The sequence below is a fragment of the Mus pahari genome, chromosome 5, assembly GCF_900095145.1.
Source record: "Mus pahari chromosome 5, PAHARI_EIJ_v1.1, whole genome shotgun sequence".
Classification (NCBI taxonomy): Eukaryota; Metazoa; Chordata; class Mammalia; order Rodentia; family Muridae; genus Mus; species Mus pahari.
In genome coordinates, this window is record NC_034594.1 from 134,831,215 (window position 1) to 134,853,452 (window position 22,238).

Consider the following 22,238-nt stretch of genomic DNA (forward strand, 5'->3'; position numbering starts at 1 on the left):
TCTTTCTTTCTTTCTTTCTATTCTGTTGAAAGAAATTTCATTAGCTTATTGTTCAATTAGCTTATTGTTTATTCTTTTCTTTCTCTTTCTCTCTCCTCTCTTTCTCTCTCTCTCTCTTTCTTTCTTTCTTTCTTTCTTTCTTTCTTTCTTTCTTTCTTTCTGTTGAAAGAAATTTCATTAGCTTATTGTTCAATTCAGTATCATTCCCTGTCAAAGAGAATCTGAAGTCACACTGGTCTAATAAGGTAACTATTTCCCTTTCAGCTCCTAATATATTAAGCTCTACATTTTTTAGGAGCTGTGTATGGTGTTATATGCTAACTTCAGGACTTAGTGGGTGGATACAGGATCCAGGAGTTCAGGGTCAGACTTGGCTACATGAAACGCTGTCTTAAAATATTCATTAGAAAAAAAAAGGCTAGACAAATGCATTTCACCTTACCTGGCATTAGCGTAAGTGGATTATATTTAATTTGGGTCATTATTCTATAGGAAAGGAAACGGAACACATGTAATTTTTAAAATATAGAATAAACTTTATTTCTTTAATTAAAGATGCAGATCAAAAATAAAAGCTCTTATGTACACGTGAAATATAGTGCAAACAAAGGCTTTTTTAAATACCATGGGTAGACATGTTGTTAAACAAGAGGAGATGGGGTTAGGATGGTCGGCCTGGAACTGCAGGAGGGGGTCTCCTATTGAAAACAAAACAGAACAAAACAAAATAACAACAACAAAAGAAAAAACACAAATGTAGAGGAAGAAGACAATGCTTAAATTATAAAATAAGTCCAAATAATAACATGCAAAAACTATCTCACAAAAGTTCAATTCAAATCAGAAGAAAGCCAAAACAAACAAACAAACAAAACCCCCAAACACAGCAAAGGACCAGGCGTGCATGCAGGAGTAATGAACGTACACCAGGAGGCAGAGTTAGCAGCCAATAGGACCTGCCCACCCCCAGGGCACCAGCAGCATGCTGAGACATTTATGCCTGCTCAAAAACATTACCGTGGTGCACCATGGAAGTATAAATCCTTGTAATCAAATTTGAGTGAATTAGGGTCAGTATTACAGATACCTTTTGGGCTTGCATAGTTGATTCTGAACCCTAATTTTCTGACCCCAAATTCTTTCCAAAGTCTTAAGTGAATGATGTGAGTGCTCCCCAAGGGGAAAGGTATTGCTAGAGAATTCCACGGAAGGAAATGTCAGTTTATTACCTTAGTCAACATGTTATCTCGTCTAGTAAAGTTGTTGTTGTTGTTGTTGTTGTTTTTAAATTGAGGCAATTAAAAGGTATCAAGATCAAATGATATCATCCCAACATAGAAAACCTCAGGGGATTCATCTCTAGCTTTGGATTCATAACTAACCATCTGTTTGAGGTGAATAATTGTGTGGTACAGTAGCCTAGAATCAAATCTAGGAAAAATAGCAGGCCAGAACTGGTTCTTGATTGCCCCAGGGTTTGTAGGAATCTCCTCTGTCTTAGAGCAAGGAGCAAGGAAAATCCTGATTTATTGGTAAGTGGGTCCAGGGTACACAGACTCAGGTCTCTGGATCAGTCTCCAAATCCCTCGCCTGGTTTGTGTCTCATCGGCCCATGAATTGTGGAGTCAGGAACAGAGCTGAGCGGCTGTTGGACACCAGCCTTTAGAATTTGAACCGATTCCCAGCTCCAGAAGATACGGTAACCTCCATTCTGCTGGGAACAGCTTTGCAGCAGACACACAGCAGGCCAAAGAGAGACTGGCCAGTGGATTCCAGCATCTGTGGTTCAATTCCCTCTTTCTAACCGACCACAGGGGGCTGACTCTCAAGGCACAGAGAGGTCATCAGAAACCCTCCTCTCTGTGGGATTTCACTTGGAGCCACCGCCCAGATGTCCAGCAACATACTTCTACCTCAGTCTTGTTACGACTACAGTTGGCTCTATAAAAAGCAAAACCCACTATTTTTTTCTTTTTTTTAAATCTTCTGTGAGCTGTTACTGGGTCCAAATGGGCTTGGCTTTTCCTGGCCAGTGGTAGCAACAACAAAAAACAAACCAAAAACCAAAACCAAACAACAACTAAAAAAGACCCTGCCTTTTCCAAATTCCTAAACCAATTTTTTCTCCAGTCCAATTTAATCTAGCTAAGCTAAGGAGGCCTCCCAGGTATATAAATGACGAAAAAACTTGTTCTTAGTTCCTGACCTTTCAACTGTGGGGGGTCTGCAAGCCTTGGGCTTTGTGAGATCCAGGTAATGGTATCCCTGGTGTTTCCATGAAGAAAGTGTAATTACATTTCTGTCAGGCTGAATGAGATTTATCACCTGCCTAGCAAACAGAAACTATTTTCAAGTTCTGAAGGGGCTTTAGAACACTTTAATTACCTCAGCATGGTGGGGAGGTGAGCCATTAAAATGAACAGCAAGTCCACAGTGCTGAAGGGACATTCTGCAAGCACATGCCAAAAACACCTTCCCATGGGAGCTAGTTTGGTGTTCCAGTTCAGAAACAGGATCCAGACATATTATGTCCTAAAATATATTTCACTGACAGCACGAAAGTGCTTCAAACAGCATGCTGGCATTCCCTCGGACAACTCCTTCCTTCTCATCTTTGTGTGTCCTGTCTCTATCGTCCCTGTTGTTGCCAGAAAAGCGATGTTGACAGTCACTGCATTCAGTGGATCTGTTTGTTCCACTATGGGTCATGACAGTTTGGGGTTTTTCCTATTCCCTTTTCAGAATTCTATATTATTTATAGAGTGTTTGAAGGCAAGTGCTGAACACATGTAGCTTTACACATGTAAAAACTACAAAGGTGTTGGAGTATCAAGTTAAGCAATTTTAAAGCTCAACAGACTGGTATTCATAGATCCCTATGCTTAATGTAGTCAGGGATATCTATCTATCTATCTATCTATCTATCTATCTATCTATCTATCTATCTATCTATCTATCCAGCCAGGTTTTGTTTTCTCAAATATTCAGAAAAATAACTTCACAGACACAGTTTTGTCCAAACTCTAAGAAGAGCTGAAAACTTATTAGGACTCAGTTGTTAATGAATTACGACATACTCTCCGCTCAATACCATTTCTGCATCTAGTCTGATGGCAACCTTGCCGTGGAATATGAACTCTTGGAAGGTTATCCTTCTGTGTTTTCTCTTCCCCGTGAAAATGTCACCAAACAAGCTCTGCTGGCTTGCTTTGTCCCTCCTGTAGGTAGATTACAGCAGGGGAGTGAGTCTGAAGCATGGGAAAGTGGGGAAAGAAAGACAGACAGACAGACAGCAGGGATGGGGTGTCATCCATTCTTCTCTGGTGAGGTTTAATTTTAAAGAGACCCGATCTCTTCATTAGCAATAACCTCACAAGTGTAATGACATGATTTATTCAGTGCAGCCTTTTTTTTTTTTTTTTTGGAAGTAGAGAAAAGAAATTAAGGCAGCAGAGGATGGTCTCACCAAGGTTTGGTTAAAAGTCAGGCCTGTTCTGCTCCCATGCATGCACCTGATCTTAGGGCGTCTTCTTCCAGGGACCTCAGATGCTATTGCCACAAAGCCACCAGTGCTTCTTTCTGGATGTCTGTCTGAGCTGGGAGTTCATCTTGCTCTTACACTTGAACTTGTCCTACAACTTTTTGTTGGTGACAGTTTACTCTTAAAATAACCATGTATAATTGGCTTTCCCTCTTGCCAAATGCCCCGGAAAGCAATGTGTCCTAAGCAGGTAGGTACCTTAGAACCACCAGTTCTGTGGGATATTGCATGAAGGAGACTTTAATGATCAAAAATGTCTGGGAAGCTTCTGGATGCTATCACCCTCTTAAAAATTTACAACATATTTTTTTTTCAGTAAAAGATATTTAAATTATAGCCATTGTTTCCTAAGTATACTGATAAAATAACTTCTTGGTGTCTCTGTGTGTACATTCATTACAATCTCAGGTGATACACTTTGGAAGGCTTTTGAATTAAGGGAGTGATTTTAGCTAATATCTCTTACATATATTCTGATTATTATGTCACTACAGTATGAAGGAGTACCAATAGATAACTCAAAATGTGACAGTATCAAGAGTTGGTTGAAAAGTGTAGGTAAAACCAGGCACTAGATGAATTTCTCAAAGTGCCATTGAAAGGTTGCAGAGGAAAGATGGGAGTCTTGAGAACCAATCAAGTGGAGATTTACAAAGATGGCACATCTGTTTTAAAAGCACAAGGGGAAAGCTGCCAAAGAGCGACAATATTGTCATATATATATATATATATATATATATATATATATATATATATATATATAAAATTTTCATTAGAATTGATTCTGAATATTATCACCATCCATTAGAGTCATGTGATTAAACCACATAAGTGGCCAGCATGATTTCTTATCCACAATCAACTCCTGTTGGGAGGCTTCCGTTGAATGCATAGGTTCTCCACTTGTTAAAGATATACAGAGAAGGAAGTTGCAGGGCATGTTATCACAGCAGTCTGCCCAGCTTTTCTTGCCGTAATTATATATTCTGGCTGTGCGTGGAAAATTAAACCAATATCCTTCCCATCTTACTGCCTTATTGTCTGCATTTAGATGGAAGAGTCTAGAACCATGTGTGTTGTGGGGGTGTTTATTATCTAAAGCACAATTAGGGAAAAATGGGTTGTTTATATACATGGAACACTTATATTTTCTTATTAATGGACAGTCTGGTGCATTTCCTCTACTATGCCCATGAGCAGGTAACACTGATGGGTAGTGCGCAGTGTTTGGCTTCTGTTGACCTAACATGTAAATAGACCATCCCTCCTCCCTCCTCCCAGGCATTCCCACAAATTCTTCCTTCCCAGGAGCAAACTGTCCCATTGCTTCTTGGTAAAGGTCATGCCATCCTGCCCTCTGAGGTTCTAGTCCTTCAATCTGTTATTTTAAATTTGAGGCAGTGTCTCTTCCCACTGCCTTATTGGGAATCACCTGATTTATTCTGTCTTAAAAAAAAAATCTCCTTTCCCCATAACTTAAGCACAGATACACAGAATGCTGTCGCTCCCCACTTTAGTGATGCTGGGCCAATTTGAGCCAAGGGACAATGGGACTTTACTTCCTGGTGTTAGTGAAATGCACAGACTCAAATGTATACAAGGGTGAGGAATTGGGGGTTCCTTCAAATGTAATAATTTATTTCAGGTTCAGAAATACAGTTTCACATTTTTTTTTTCACAATAGGTACATGACCTTCAAGGATGATACAGGCTTTAGGAATTTGCTTCAAAAAATCCCATTCACAGAATCCATATTAATCCAGCATTAAGAAATCCCCAAAGTGGTTAAAAACGACAGTGGGAGGTATTCTGGCTCATGCTGAAGAATCGACAGAGAAAACAAGATTTGGCTTCTATGTACTCAAATCACACAAAAGGCGAAGTAAAGCTTGACTCAGAATGGGAAGAGAAGAGGAACACATATACACCCATGAGACAAAAGCAGTGTGCATATGAAATCAAACACACAAGGTGACAGTGGTAGGGTTTCTGGTTTGGGAGGAGTCATTTTCACAGATTGGCAGCAGTCAGTCCAAGACACTGGAGTAGTTTTTGTATAAGTTGAAAACATTATGAGTAAAGTTTAAGGGATTAAAAGGTAAAGATTATAAGGAAATGGATGCCTCAAGCTGAGCCACACATGAAACCCTTGAGCAGTGGAATGAGGGGTCTCCCCAGTGCTAACAGATCTCAAACAGGAGGTTCTTTGAGACTCCTGTCTCTTGCTCTCCACACATACAGATATTACTACATGTATGTATATATACACAACTAGCAATGCATATACTATGTATACTTCAAAAATATTGTTAAAGTTTCACATACAGAGCACCACGCAATTTTAAACACATCAGCTAGACAGACAAACTGAAGTTCTTTAGGAAAGACTAAAGGTTCTGGTGAACTATCCATTATTTCTCTAAAGTTGGCTTCATTCGCAGGAACTCTGAGCTCACAGCTACTAGTGCTGGGTGAAATGACAAGCTCATGCTCCCGTCAGACACAGACATCTCTCACTGACTTGAGATACTAGGAGGTCTGTTTAGGATTTGTTACTCATCTTGCAGAGATTCTCCTCAATTTAAAGTGATTGCACAGTTTCCCAAATGTCAAAGGTTTACCCGACAGAGTAGATAACAAGGAATTGAGTGTCCTGTCCCCCACGTGTTTTAACAGGTTTGCTCTTGTTACTTTCATTGTGTTGCTGACTTTGCATTCTTTTTAACTTTACTGAAGAGAACTCGGGACAATACAGATTAACTTAGATTTTTGTAAGAGTCAGCTCAGCAATGCCCAGAAAACACAATACTAACCAGAGACCCCAGAGAAAAGCTTCCAAATCTTACACCTTTTTTTAAAAAAAAAATCAAAGTATCACCCAAAAGTAACACCTTCTTAGGTAGCAGTGCTGTGGGTTTCAATACAAAGGACCATAGACATGACTCTGCTTTGTCATGGTTATAATTATGGTGGTCATCATGGTTATCATAAGCTTTGTGCCCCTCAGAATATATACAGAATGGGTTAGGAGGTCTTGTGTCTCTCATGTATGCTATGAGAAATGAGCTACCATAATCATATTATGGCAGGTCTTCCCAACATATTTATTAACAGTTAAAAATATATTCATACTCTTACATACTGAGCACAGGCTTACACTGATATTTATATTCATATACATATATGATGCATATAAAATCACATTCATGCTTAATGGAGTTTTAGTAATTGCTTTTGAACCTACTTACTCAAAAGGACACAAAATACGTGGCCACAAAGTACGTAGTGTATTCCTAGAGACATGCAGAGAAAATGAGTGCACAGAAAACAACACTTGTCATGGACTGGTGTCAGGTCCCATCTCATGGTTTAGAGTATGGCTACAGTCTAACAATCACAAGTGAACCTATGTGGCTATCTCTTAATTCTAAATTTAGAATGCTTATATCACAGGAACTGTTTGGTTATGATTTTGGATAGAATGAGTATGTATCTGCACAAACAGAGAAATTGCCAATAAATAGACCCACTGCTCTTCTATGTTATAGAACACACCTAAAGGGAACATCCAAGAAGGTATTCTCGGTAGATGATTTTTGGAAATATATCTGTCCTAAATCAATACTGTTTCACAGTCCCATCTACAAATGATTGGCTATTCCAGCTAGCCAATCTGCATGTAAAAGTTAGCATGTGACAGGAAAGCTGGCTTTTACTTATCAACCATGTACCTTTTCAAATCCTAAAAACACTTTTTAAAGTTATTATTACGCTAGACAAGATAAAACTATATCTATTGTGCTGACAACCTTGGAGTCCTCAACCAGGAGGTTGACTGAGAGATTAGAAACGGAGTGTGAAGCAGAAGGTCCTTCAAGCTTACATTCCCGTCCTGATGCCTGACGTGCATTCTTGCACACTCCAGTGAAACCTCAGGCTTCGTTCATGTTGGTGTCTGCTATTAGCAGAGTGCAAACCTCTTGAACTGAAAATATTCTGGGGTGCCAGTGTTGATCTTCTGGGGAGGGGGTGGGGGAGTAAGGGATTCTGGCTGCCACCAGCTATAACTCGGTAGCAAAGAGAACAAAACTGACCTGACAAAGGGAGACACTTGGGACAAGGAATCTGTGGATCAAGAAGCAAGAGCTAAAGATGACGAGCGCCATTGTTCACGACCATCTAGGATCAGTGGGAAGAAATTTGGAGAGACAAATCCTCAGTTTTCCTTGACATTGGTTTGTGCCGATTCGAGAACACACCAGTGGTTTTCTGAGTCAGTTTCTTCCAACAGAAGGAAAAATTTGAAATATAGCAAGATTCACAAACACAGGAAGGACAAAGCCAAACCCTGAAGTATCTAATTCGCTGGCTGCCTGTTTTAGAGAACTCAGAGGAAGGAGCAAAGGGGGTGCTGAAAGAAGGGGGATTTGCGGGAGGACCTCATTGCCCAGTAGTTGTTTGATTATAAATGTTTGCTTAACGTTGTTTTTTTTTTTTTTCTTTCATTTAGTTGGGACACTGTTTTCAAAGACAATTTGCATGTCTTACATGAGTTCCATTCATAAATATTTTTTTTTCAACAGGGAAAAAAAAATTAGAGATGTTAGAGCTCCTCTATGTCACTTAGAGGTTGAAAATACCCCTTTGTATGTCGCATGTCCTCTGCCAATTAAAAGTGGGATCTAACCCATTAGAATAAGTTCAATGCAGTGGCATTTCACTTGGAAAAAAAAACTTTTTAAAATGATGGTTAAAAGTTTTTACATCATACTTTATAGCCACTTGCTTTGGGTAGAAACTGCACAGGAAATTAAAGTGAAGTTTGCATACAAATCATGTTGACTGCCTTCAAAAGGAGATGCTGCATTTAGGAAAACCTGATTTACCTCTGTGATTATGGAATAATGTCTGGGGACGCTACAATTCAGCGAAAGCCCGCTCTGCCGTCTGGATGCAGTTAGCAGACGGGATTCCATTTGGCTTCTAGCTGTTTCCTATGTGCCAGCCATCTGGTCATAGGTAGTTCAAAATGTAGCCTCAAGGCTGAACTAATAACCTCTCGGGCAGGCTGCTCTTGTAAAGTCTAGAGATCCGAGAGACGGCGGGCTTGTCCTGCAGCTGGCTATGGCATGGATGTTGTCTTTCAGGAGCGAGCTGAAGCGAGGCATCTGTAAACACGTGGGCCGTGCTCTTAAACCATCTCTGATGGATTGCCTTCCCATACCAGGGGCCACACTTACCATGCAATTGTGTCAGAGTAAGCTGTAAGATTTAAGGGAGTCTGGAATGGGTGGAGACACTAAAGTCATTTTTAAAAAGGATTCTTGTATAATCATTTATATATAAACCATAGAAATCATGTGCTAGCATACATTTAATTTTTCTCCAGCCAAAATGATAATCATAATAACTAAACAGAGTTAGTTACCCATGCCGTCCAATCAACTGGAAAATTAAGCACTTGCAATGTCAGCCTTCCTTCATCATAGCTCACAAAGAGGTAAATAATAAGATAATAAATCCTATTTTCTCAGACACTTTTAGAGTGGTGATTAGTTTTTGCTTCTTCTTTGAACTCTGAAAGAAGCCAAATCTATCAACGGATTACCAAAACCACAACAGGCAGGCACTAGGAGAAGTTCTCCAGGGCAAACCCCGGGGACTTGCCCTTTGCAGACTGCCTCTGGCTCCTGAAAAGCTTCCATCTTAAACAATGCTGATTTAAGAACCTTGCTTTTTTTTTTTCTTTTTTCTTTTTAAGCAGTCCTATGAAATAAGGGGCGGGGGGGGGGGAGGGGACTGAATGGTGACGTTAACATCAGATGCAGAGTTTCTGCGTCCCTAAGCAGAATGTGGGGAAGGTCGGTGTGGTTCCAAGCTCACACTCTTGTATCTGTTAAGAATCGTCATAAGCTTCTCTGTAGACAGCTTAGAAACCTCTTCCAAGGCAACTTCCAGTATATGTTGGATAGGGTAGAACTGCTGTGTAAAACTACCTTGGTCAATACATCATATTTAAGCCTCTCTACAGGTTAGCAGGTTTTCGGAGTCAAACCCCAAAGGTCTGACATACCATGAGCAATGAAGATGAGTTGGTGAACACGTTAGTAAGACTGGCTACTTGCCTATAGAGGTCCATACATGCGACTACTCATGGTTGAGCTGCAAAGGTTATCGAGTGTGCTGCGTTTGCATAAATCATTAATGGTTTAATTGCCATGCCGGACACTTCGTTTAGTCTAACAGTGAGGATTCTAGCGGACGGATTATAGTGGGGCGAGTTGGTGATGGGGGTGGCCTCCGGCTAGAAAAAGAGAAAGAGACAGGTAAGGGAACAGGTGTTGTAGCAGTAGTTGTCTCTTCAGAACTCTGACATAGAGCCATCATGCGCATGCACATGCAATTCAGGCCACACTCTGCAGCGACTCTCAGACTCGCCTCTTTGAGTCATCCAGGTAGCCCAGTTTCCAGTGGAAATTGTGTAGTTTTTTCATTATGCAAATCTTCATGAAAAACCAAGAGGTTTTATTTTCCCCCAATACTAGTGCAAATATGGAATGACTTAGAGGCCACTGTGAAACATCACTGCGCAGATCTGTGGCAGTTGAGAGAGTGACCTGTACTTAGGTATACCCACTCCGGGAACTGATAAGGTGTATTAAGTCTCCCCATTGGTTTTCAATGTTCCCTGTCTCTGCCAGGGTGTTATCGACCACTGCCCACTGCCTTGAGCAGTGGCTTTCCCCAATCATTTTCCCTTTTGCTTCTAATGCAGACCATCAAAAACAGAAAGCCAAGGCTTTTGGAGTTTTTTTTTTTTTTTTTTTTTTTTTTTTGCAGTGGTTGTGAACGGGCTCGATGGGGTGTGAGTTTCCTGGTAAGCTGCATAAAGGACAGCTCCTGTTTGGAGTCTTACAGTGTTCACCAAGATTCATAGTAGTACTGGCCACTATCTGGTTGGCCACAGTGTTTCTGAAAGCCATCCACGCGATTCAGTGTTATTGTACCTGAGAAGCTCAATATTACCAAGTCACATTATCCCTTGAAATTACATTTATGTCACAAATATGTTAACGAGCCTTTTCTGTGTGGATCCTATATACAGCTACCTTGGGAATGGTTTTTCATAACTCTTAACACATAACCTAAGTGGAAATATTTTTTGACTAGTATTTCCTGCTGAAATTTTTTTTCCCAAAAGACCCTTTGTAGAACTGTAGTCCTCTTTCTGACCTGGAAGCACTGAACTTGGTAGCAGATTGGATACCCATTTTTCTGGGATGATGCAGCACCGTTGAAAATGTTGAACGAAACGATGATGGGGTGTCTCAAAACCATCGCCTGTCTGCTGGTGGTTAGAGTTGATACTGTCACTGTGAAGGCCCAGGTTTGCTTCTCAGTTAAGCAACCCAAACAAAAATCACAAGCTACACAATAAAATTCCAAGCCAAGAGAAAAATCAGAGCAGAAGAGCTATTGCTGATTTGATGGTAAGACTGACTACTGACCCCTTTAACATGAAGTCACACAGAGTCCTTTTTGTCTCCTATAACCAAAAAGTAGCAAAGAAACAATGGTAGGCTCTAATTTAGTGTCCTATATTAGCTTTACTATTTAGCAGTGACTGGATTTTAAAAGGATGGATAGAGATACTTATTGGCAAAGGAACAAACATGATCATTGCTAGTTGTTCAGTGGACAAGTCCTTTGCAGAAAGCCTTCTGTAACCACCAGAACTGTTAGGCAGTTCTCCACTGGAAAAAAAGAATTTTCTTCTGACTATACAGAGATGATTTATCTTCCATGAATATATTCTTTCAAGTTTGAGATGACTGCCCATATTCCTTTAGCTTACATCCCAAGTCTTGAACCTGCACCAGTTTCTCATGTGATAGAGAGGTCAGAGGTCAGACTTATACAGTGCTTAGCGTGGTGTTACAGGAAGTACTGTTCTCAGTGACTTTTTGTTATTCTTTCTAGACATTTCTCAGTGAAGGGAGCCTTCTCTGACCTTCCTGATATAGTTGCTTCAATGACAATATGGTCAGTCATCACACTGGATTCTAATTAGGCTCCTATTCTCATCTTTACTGACTACAAATGAGCGGTTTTACTCATCTCAGTATTCTTCCAGTGCCTGGTCCACTGCTGACCCTCCAGTGAGGGAGTGATTGACAACTGAGTATCCATCAGTCTTATCATATAAAAAAGGTGTTTGTTAATCATGACTGTGGCACACATTATTTTCTCAAACTGTCTTTCAGATTTTATTATTTTAAATTGTGTGTGTGTGTGTTGTGTGTGTGCACATATATTCACATACCTGTACCTGTGTATGTATACATGCATGTAGGTACCGGAAGAGACCAGAAGAGGGCGTTGGGTTTCTTAGAGCTGAAGTTAAATCAGTTGTGAACCACCTGATGTAGATGTTGGGAATGGAACTTGGATCTTATGGAATAGCAATATGTACTCTCAAGCACTGTGATCTCTCTCCAGCGCCCTCCCCAATATTTCATATGTATGTGTGTATATATACATATGAGTATAGGATTGAGGCTTGGATATTCTTCTTCTGATTTATTATTTGGTTTAGCATTTGGAATGGTACTAAACAATAACATCCTGTCCCCTGGGAGTTGGACAAATGCATAACCTATGGAGATGTATTTTGAGTAATTGAACAGTCACAAGATGGGTGTTGAGAGCCAGAATTTGAACTTGAAGGAGGGAAACTCTACCAGGGCGTAATTAGAGGATGAGTGGATGTCAGACTGTGAACTGAGTGAGAGAGACTCGGGATACAGAGAGGCAAGGTGATTGGAAGTTGCCCTTTGCAAACATGATAGGTTACACAAAGGCTGGTGGCCCAGAGAGAAAGGAGTGCACCTGGGCTCTCCTCATCCTTTTACTCCCATCTTAAATGTCACTGCCCAACACTTTATTGCCTGACCCCCCCCCCCCATAGATTCCAAGTTGCTGGAGAATAGAGAATGCGCATGTTGCTTTGTGGTGCACTCAGATTTAGTTCATTTAGCTTCAGGAGCACAGGTGAGTGAGTGATTGAAAAGTGCCTACGCCAGACATCCATCGAGGCTGGCATCCATGCTAAGTCAAGGCGAGCGGGTTCCATCCGGTCATGTGTATAACACTTTCCAGTTAGAAGCTTATGTCTGAGACTGTATGTTCATATAGAAAGAGTCCTGGAGTAGAAGTTATAAAAGGACATCAAGTATAGATCTAATTGCTAGATGATGTAGGATTTTTTTTTTCTTACTGAATGCCTCTAGGTCTTGTTTTTCTTATTTGTAACTCAGGCAGAGGCTGTAGCAAGGCTTATCCATGCATTTGTGCTCTGTTCACCAAGTGCTACTGTGTGGGATGCATTGTGCCAGATGGCTTTAAGAAGCCTGGAGTCTAAGCTTGAGTGGCAGGGCAAGGGACCCGAGACAAATGTCCAAGTGGTTTTTACTATGGCACTCCATTTTAAATATGAAATAATGGGGTGAAGCTCTAGAATTCATCACCTGGGGATACGCCCCAACAAGCTTGAAAAATGTTGACAGTGTGGGTTGCAGCCAGGGCAAAGGTGATTTCAAGGACTAGCAATGTAAAGGAATTAAATGAGCATCAGAGGGAAAGTTCAGTGGTGGGAATGGAGAACGGGACAGAAACGGAACACTTGGATGGAAGAGCAGATTGTCATTGATCTCTTTGACCTTGGACCAGCGTGGCGGGTGAGTGATGAACTGTAGTGGGCAGAGGCAGAGAAGAGGGCTACGGAGATGTCTGGCTGTCAGACCTGGTGTATGTTTTGTTTATGCTACCTCAGAATTTAGCAAGCTCTTGATTCACAGTAAGTTTTTGTTTTCCCCAAATGAATAAAATAGTTAAACCTCTTCACTTTTGTTGAGCTCCTTAAGGGTGGCCTGTGTGGTGAATTAATGACAGAGGGAAAGATGGAAGGATAAGACACCATTGTTGTGTTCTCTCAGAATGACTATGGCATCTTTGGAATATGTTCACTTTCAGATTAAAGGAATCCATATATGTGGAATATGTGCAATTAAAAAATCCCAAAGAACCTTGACCCACTTACTCTTTTGGAAGAGGTGAACACTATTTCTAAAACAATAAGAAAAGTAAACCATATTGTAAAAACAGTGCTTGAAAAAAAAAACAAAACAAACAACTCAAGACAGATCCTAAGTTGTTGAGGGCGATTTTTTTTTTTTTAAAATAACCCAAGCTAAGATGTTTGCCAACTTCAACACTAAGAAGGTATTTAAGGTTTTCTGCTCAAATTTATTTCACTGGTCCAGTTCCTAACCATTCCTACTGCCAAAGACATTCACCTCACAAGACAGTTTGTTTGGGGGCAAACTTATTTGTTTTGTACCAAATTTTCCTCAGTTGCTTTGTTAAGCGATGGGCTTCATTAAGTAATCCATTACATTGAAATGAAGCATCTTGTATCGTTTAAACATTTATTGAAACACTGTGTTGTGTGTGGGCGGTTTATGGTTATGATAGAAGAGCCATGTTTCTGCTTTCAAATCAAAGGGAAAGATGTAAGACTTGAAGTCGTGGCTGCAGGGATGGCCCGCTTACAGGATTTTGGACAATGACAGTTTTTGTAAGAATGTCCCATGCTCCTGCTGGGTGGGTGGCATTTTTATTTTCTTTCTTTCTTTTTTTTTCTGGGCAGAAGCTGGCTTCACTGATAAGGCTGAGAAGCTGCCGTTTGTTTCCTTCTCTCACACGATTGTCTTTTAAGAATAGAAGTCTAATTCCATCTGTTCGTCTTCTGTTATCTGGCCTTGAGTGTTCATGATGTGAGGCCAGTCGTAATGTCCTGGTGGGAGGCTCCACCAGGACAGACTGCATTGTTCATCAGCTTTGGGGTGGTGTGTGTGTGTGTGTGTGAGAATGTGTGTGTATGTGAATGTATGTGTGTGTGTGTGTGTGTGTATATGTGAGTGTGTGTGTGTGTATGTGTATGTATGTGAGTGTGTGTATGTATGTGTATGAGTGTGTGTGTATGTGTGTGTATGTGAGTGTGTGTGTATGTGTATGTATGTGAGTGTGTGTGTGTATGTGAGTGTGTGTGTGTATGTGAGTGTGTGTGTGTGTATGTGAGTGTGTGTATGTATGTGTATGTGAGTGTGTGTGTGTGTGTATGTGAGTGTGTGTGTGTGTGTGTGTGTGTGTGTAGTCAGACCAGAAGTTGGTGTTGGAGCCTTCCTCAATCACTTTAACTTTCTTTTTGAGACAGGGAACTCCTTGGGTTAGCTAGACTGGCCGAGCAGTAAGCCCCAGGGTCCCCTCTTTCCTGACACTGGTATTACAGGCTCACATCATCCACCATACTTGGCTTTTCTCTTTTTTTAAGCATGGGTGATGGGTATCCAGAAGCAGGCTCTCATCCTTGCTCTGGTAAGCACTTTACGGAGCCTTCACCGCAGCCCCCAACTGAAGACTCGTCTAAACCTCCCCTGGACTGAGCCCGCCTCTTACCCTTTTCTTCCTGCACTGAATGGCACTTGATGGGGACAGGGTGAAGATCTGGATGTGCGTAAGTGTGTTTGCATGAATCTAACAGAGCATGCCTCTGAGGACAATGGAAAGATAACGACAAGGCCAGAAGCTCATTTCTTCTTCAGAGTGTTTAGACGGCGTTTGCAGGACGCAGTGTTTTAGGTGTAGCTAATCCACTTTGATTCTTATTTTGGTAATTTTTAAAATAGGTATATATTTAGATGGAGTTGGGTTTAACTCAGAAAAATGTTGATGCTCACAATTTTGTTAATGGAAGATATTAATATAATTTTATTATAAACAATAATAAAGGTACTTGCATTCTAGCATATATATACATACATATATGTGTTTATATATATTTGTACATACATATATATGTGTGTATATATATATATACATATATATATATATGTATGTTTATATATTTGCCCTTTGTGATTTAAAGAATGTCATCAAGCTCATTGTTGTGCAAGAATAGTGTATGGTAGATGTATGGAAGTATATAAAATTGGAGTCTACTTGAAGGGTCTGAAGGTAGTATAACTCACTAAATATAAGAAGTGACATATACTTCCCCCAAAAGAGTAAACCCTTGATTTTATAATATTAATATATATAACATAAATCAATTTGTGGGACTTGAAGTGGAAGATGAGAAAATTGTTTGCAATCTTTATTTGATAATTTGATAACATAGGCATGCACTAACTTGAATACTTTAGTCTCTGGAGTAAACAGAAATCAAATGTACTGTGCTAAAGTTTATTTAGATTGCTCTGTAGATCTGCTCTAGGTTGCCCTCACAGGTATGATGCTAACATCCCTACAACAACAAACCCACCCGGCTTTTCAGTGATAGGTCACACTAACTCTGTCTCAGTCGAGGGTGTCAGAAAGGGATTTTACAACAACATTGTCTCGGATTCTTAAGTAGACTGAAAAAAACAAAAACAAAAACAACCCACACATATTTATATTGGTTTGCAAAATACACTGCTTGGGGGCCAGTGTCAAAAGTAAGTTTTGATTAAGCATTGTAGGTTGGCTCATCTTGGATTTTTTTTCTTTCTCTGTATGTATTTCAGGGTTTGATGTTAACAGAGATATGGAAATGGAGATTGCCACTTTCTGGAAGGCTGTCTTGTTAGGACAGAGTCAGGTTAGCAGTAACAGCAGCAGGTAAATGCTCACATTGGGAGGAGGAGGAGGAGGAGGAGGAAGGGACAGAGGGAGGGTAGGTGAGGGGAGGGTGAGAGGGATTCTAGAGCACAGGGGAAGTTGAGGGTCTGACATTCAAGGAATAGGAATGGGTGCCTATAAAGAAAGCAAGATGGGACAAGTGATGCTGTTTAGAAAATCAAACGTCACCCACCCTTTGTCACAAGTGTCATGGAACTTGTTTGGAGCTGATACAATGAGGAAAGGACCTAGAGAGCATTTAGTTGTATGAAACTGTGGCGTTTACAAGACTAGATGTGATATTTCGTTCTCTACAGTGGCCTCTGTACTTATCACTAAGGACAGGTAAGGTGAGGAGAGGAAGGAAGGGGATGAAGAAGGCAGAGAGAAGTGGACTTGAGAACAGAGCCTGAGAAAACGGGGTAGAGCCTGATTTTTCCAAAGATTTGTAGCATATGGCCATTGAATTAAGTCAGATGGCATGACGCTCCTTCCAGTGAATTCCCTCCCTCCGTCCTAGCCTCCTTTCTCCCTATTCCTTAGCATCTCCTCTTTCTGCTTCCCCATTTCCCTTTCCCCTTCCCCCTCGTTCCCCCCCTTTCTCCTTTCCCTAGAAATAGATCTCCCTTTGGAGCTTTGTACTGTAGAGCCCGTTCCCATTAAAAGTAAGGGACTAACATCCTTTCCTCTAATTCTCTCACTTCCCCTTTTTCTTCCTGGCCCTCACCTCCCTCCCACCTTAGGTGCCAGGAGAGGGAGGACTGACATTAACATCCAAAGGAAGGAAGTGAAGTTCTGAAGGAGGCACCCAGAGGCAGCTATCCCTAGTGGAGGGTTCCACCTCCGGGGTATGTAGTCCCCTGCCATTTGAAGTCATGGAAAAGAAAGGGCAGGAGCAGGTAGGAAAAGGCAGCGGTCAGGGCCCCACCTCTGTGAGACAGTAGGACTCACTTCTGCTTAGGAGAGATGAGAGAGAGCCCTTCTTGCCTTCTAGGACGGTGAGGGGGCATTTCAGAGAGTGTAACTGTGTAACTGTTTCAGAGTGGGTATCTGTGAGCAGGCAAATTCTTTTTGAAAAATTGCTTTGCTATTACAAAATAAACTCACAGAGTCTGAAGATGTAGAAAGCACTAGGCTGCAGCAACATTTCCCTTGTGCCAAATGACACCTGGTGAGTCAAAAGGCCAGTTTTAAATGCACCACACAGTACTTTTTTTGCCCTTTAATTGGCAAAAATTGGAGACAAAGAGTTGCCCTGTATTGCTGGCTAACTCAACGGTGTTCTCAAAATCATCCAGCAGGGGGAGCTCTAATATGCCCTTGAAGCTCAACATTTAAAAAAAACAAAAACAAACAAAAGAAACAAATGAAAGCAAACAGAAAAACAGAGAGGCATTGTGCCTTTCGAGCTGCAGTGCCAGCGAACAAATATGTGAGGAAGACCAATTAAATGCTCAGAGCAAGCGCCGGCACTTGGGGGAGGCGGGACACGTGCAGAGTGGCCCACAGTGTCTCTTTTGCAGGAGCCTGTAGCTGTGAGGCAGTTAAACAGGGCTGGGGTTCCCACAAAAGAGGGAGCGGAGCTGACTTCTGAGCAAGCCTCGAAGTTATTCTTTCCCTCTGAAAGGATCTTATTGTTTCTAGAGCAGCCTTGAACACTAGCCCAGAAACCACATTTTAAAACAGAATTTTCATTGTTGGTTGAAGGAGCTACCGAAATGCCAAATGGCTAAGTCCCTTACTCAGTGGCTTGTTGGGTGGTTTTTCTTCTCCTTCAAGTCAGAAAAAAAAAAATGCTGTGTTTGTAAAAATTGGTGCTAAAAGGGCAAGAAATCATAGGTCCCCTGGGCCATGTAAAGAAGGAATTAGAACTTTTACACACACACACACACACACACACACACACAGACACACACACAAACACAGAGACACACTTGCACACACACACACAGACACACAGGCACACACGCATACACACACAGACACAACATGCACACACATGCACTCTGGAGCGCGCGCGCGCGCACGCACACGCACACATACCCGTGCACAGGCAATGCAAAGAATTTATTCAGGAAAACAGTGAGGAGCTTAGAGACTAAGAGTTCCCCCTCTGTTCTCGGCAGTGTTTGGAGGTGCAGTGGATGAGTGGACACTCACGTGATCAGAACAACTTCACCTAGAGGAAAGTGGCCAACGACCCCTTCTACTCTCTTGCCAATACGAAGGCAAGGTTTTTGTTTTACACCTTAATGGTGTGCCCACATCTAAAAGTTTTATTCAAGCTCCTGCAGAAACTTTAACTAGACCAGTTCAGACCAAGAGTCACTAAATCAAGCCAGTCTAGACAGAAAATGTATGGAAACCATATGTCCTTCAGGCATCTGTCTTACAAAGGCTGCCATTGCCCTGGAGAAATCCTTCACAAAATATGCTCTTAGGAAAAAAAAAAATCGGTGCTTCATAGCCACAGGGAGAAGAGTGTTTAAGAAGATGGCTGGACTCGGAGAAAATAGAGCCAAAACTGTTTATAAGTACGAAGCTCTCATTTCCCTGCACATCTGTGCGTAAACAGCTTTGAAAGGATGGACTAAGGTAGATATCATTTATATTTCCATTGTTCTTCCAGGCTTCCACAGAATGTTAGACAGAGGGATCTCAAAGCTGCTCTGTTCTCACCCACAGAGAGCTGTTTCGAGTAAAGCTGTACGTGGATGTGGCCAAAGACCCGGAACATTCTCTTCTGATTATTACCTCATCCCGCCGGCCTGCCAAACACAGTCAGAAGGCAGGTGTCCACCATAAGGAACTAGGGGAAGAACGCTCTACAGAAGGATGTGTAGGGCCAGAGAGACAAAGGAAGTCGGGCAGGGATGGATAAAGGAGGGGGGGGCCTCCGAGGAGGGTGCACTGAAGATGGATGGTCCTAAGCCCCGTTTTTCTAATTTAATGTTGCCTTCTGAACAAGAGACAACTCTCTCTTCCCTACTCACACAATTACACTTGGAGATACACTTTAATTTTAACCAATGGTATAGATTCGGGGGGGGGGCGGGGGAGTAAAATATGCATATTACCACGACCCCCCACACACACACCAAATAGCATATCAAGTGAAAATTACAAAGGGCTCACTGGAGAGAGCATGAAGCAAGAGAACACCCGCAGGGTTCCTTGTGGCTCTCTGCACCCTTTTACTGAAATTCCCCAGCTCTGCAGGGAAGGGGCCTGGGGAACAGTACAGTAGGATTGGTAAGTGGCACCTGCAGGAGTGCCTCCATGTACTGTCCCCCTCACCTCGAAGACTGTGAATTAACAGTATCTGCCAGACAGACTCACAGAGAAGGGCTCTTGAGGGAAAACAGCCAAAGCCGTGAGATCGTGATTTTAAGAAAACTCAAGAGGCACCATCAATATGCTACTTCAAAGGCAATCATGTTCTAAACGTTAAAAATTTTTATACTGGCTTTCCAGTATGCAATATTAAGATGTGCATAGAGTCATTTAGAGTATTGGAAATATTAAGGCACTTTATCGTGCAGGGCAGAACTCTAACCATTGTAGACTATCACGGACTATCATTTCAACATTACTCACTACGGACTCCTGAACTGAACCAAAGTTCATTTGGCTAGGTTAATTGCAGTCTCCTGGTGAAGTTACGGGGATTTTTCTTGAGTATTATCTATTTATTGGTAGTTCTAAAGCTTTAAGTCGGCTTTCCTGCTACGGGTTTGCAGAGCTTGGGTTTTATTCTGGTGTCAAGCCTTGATGTGTGGAGGGAAAGTCCTGCCATGGTTTCTCTAGTTAACACATCCACTAATGTCTCCTTCATTTTTCACCCCAAAGCCAATAATTAAGATATTGTAGAACTTGTCTGGCATGAGGGTTTATTATTTTAGTTATTAAAACAGTTCCCAACACTATAGGGAATGTTTTTTGAAAAGCAGTGGATGTTTGGTTTCATCTTTTTACAGCCTTTCTTTGTGAATGCAACGGTAGCGGCAGGGAATAGGCAGGTCCTGTGTTAGACCTGGGGCATGATACTTAAAGAAAGGTTTACCTGAAGGAAAAATTTCATTCAGTCCTAAAATTATCTTTGAGATCACACTGTGAACTTAAAAGAATACACATGGTCCAGAATTCATCTTATGTTATTATTCATTGTCAAGCAAGCAACCTCAAGGATTATAAAATGCCTTCTATGTTTTTCCCCCCATTGGACAATATAGCATATACCTATAATCTGAACAGTTGGGAGGTAGGGGCAGGAAGATTAGAAACTCAAGGCTGGAGGTGGAGATAAAATAAATTCAGGGACATAGTAGACTATTTGAGACTTTGACTCGAAAACTAAAAACAAAACAAAATAGCCAGATAATCAGGATAAGTGCCTGCAAATCAATGTCATACTGAAGTATGCAGAGAAGGGGACACCTAGCTGCTGCTGCTTCAGGATATCTAAAACCAAATTCAAATTTTATATGGTGGAGGCAAAAGGGATATTTGGTTGGAGACTAAAACCATTTTCCCGGTCACACTGAAAGCCAGCTAAGGCCCTTCTCATGCTGTGCGCCTTTTTTGAAGGGAGAGTGGTGGAGATGAATCAGGATCTTACTGTGTGCCTCATGACGGCCTGAACTGGCTTTGTAGCCAAGGCTGGCCTTAAATCCATGATCCCACTGCCTCAGCCCCGCAGGTTCATAGAGCTATAACAGAGCATCATGTCCACCTTTATGGTAGCCTGTCTCAGTTTCCAGACCTTCCCGTGAAGTTTTGGGTCTGTTTGTGGTGGAGTATCTAGGTTGGTTCAGTCTTCATTTGCTTCTCTCTTAGCTTCTATAGCATCCTTTCCACCAAAAACACCGGGGAGGATGCTGTTTATTGGCGACTCTCATGTTGACCTGTGCATTCGTGGGGTTTCCGTAAGAGCAGGGAGGAGAGCCATTATACCTTGTCTCATTTTCCGGTGCCTAGATCACTCCCTGTGTGGGCAAATGAATCAAGAGGCTCAACACTACCACTGATGCTGAGATGTGGAGAAGTTGGCTAATTGCCCTTTTGATTAGGCCCCCACCCCTGCTCCCCACCCCTGGGGCCTGTGAATAGAATGGGTTCATGTGATTCCCGTGAACCGATTATTCTGACTGAAAAACAAAGAGTGCATATTTCTCAGTGCTTGATGGGAATGCTTAAAAATAAATTAGAGCATTTGGTATTTGTGGTTTTGCCTATCATGTGGCTCCGAAGCCTGAGGAGCAGCCAGATGCAAGGAATGAGGGAGCTGTGGCGTGGAGAGAGTCCCCTGAATACCTCATGGCTTTTGACATTGCCCTGCGCCGGAGTTCTATTTTGGGCTAGTGCTGCCATGTGATCTAAACATGTACATGCTCAAGTAATATGGCATCTATAAACATGTAGTGTCTCTCAGGCCCAGAGCCTTCCCAGAAGCCCCCACTCTGGCCCTGACAACTCTAGCCTGACCAGAAGTGTAATATCCTTTTGGCAGCAGCGTTGGGGAGCCAGATGGAAACCATTTGGCAACTAAAGGGTGTAAATACGTGTTTTTAGATTCAGAGGTTTCCCCAGACAATGTGTCCAGTATGTTTGGCATGGGCAAGCTAAGGAATGTCAGCGCTGGGCACTTAGCAATTCTATGTTTAAGCAGTGATAAATGCACACGGAGCCGGCAGAGCCAACATGCGCTTAGCTAACTCCTTCTCTCCTTTCTTCTGCTACCACAGGTAGGCGTCCCAGGCACATTCACAGAGCAAGATGCTACACTGACAAGTTTTACTTTAAACTTCCTGTCTGTTGTGTGAGGCTTTTCTATGTCTCACTTTTAAATCTCTCATAGTGGCTGGTGAGTTGGAGGAAAGAAAAAGGGGGAAATAAAAAAAGCTGCCATGCCAGAAGCCTATTCTTTAGAGTTCACTGCTTAGATAAAAGCTGGACATGAAAGAGGTGCAATTCATAC

The 22,238-nt window shown here is 41.7% G+C and overlaps 1 protein-coding gene across 4 annotated transcripts in view; it reads right to left on the minus strand.

Annotated features, from left to right (window-relative positions):
* Positions 1-4,942: 4,942 nt before the first annotated feature.
* Dnm3 (dynamin 3) overlaps positions 4,943-22,238 on the minus strand; it is a 477,887-nt gene continuing 460,591 nt past the window's right edge. For 2 of the 4 annotated variants that reach the window (XM_021198990.2, XM_029538405.1), the window contains one exon: positions 4,943-9,845. In XM_021198990.2, the coding sequence (XP_021054649.1) occupies positions 9,776-9,845 (70 nt within the window). In that variant the 3' untranslated portion in view covers positions 4,943-9,775. The remainder of the gene's footprint in view (positions 9,846-22,238) is intronic. The other 2 variants (XM_021198992.2, XM_021198991.2) reach the window with 1 other exon arrangement.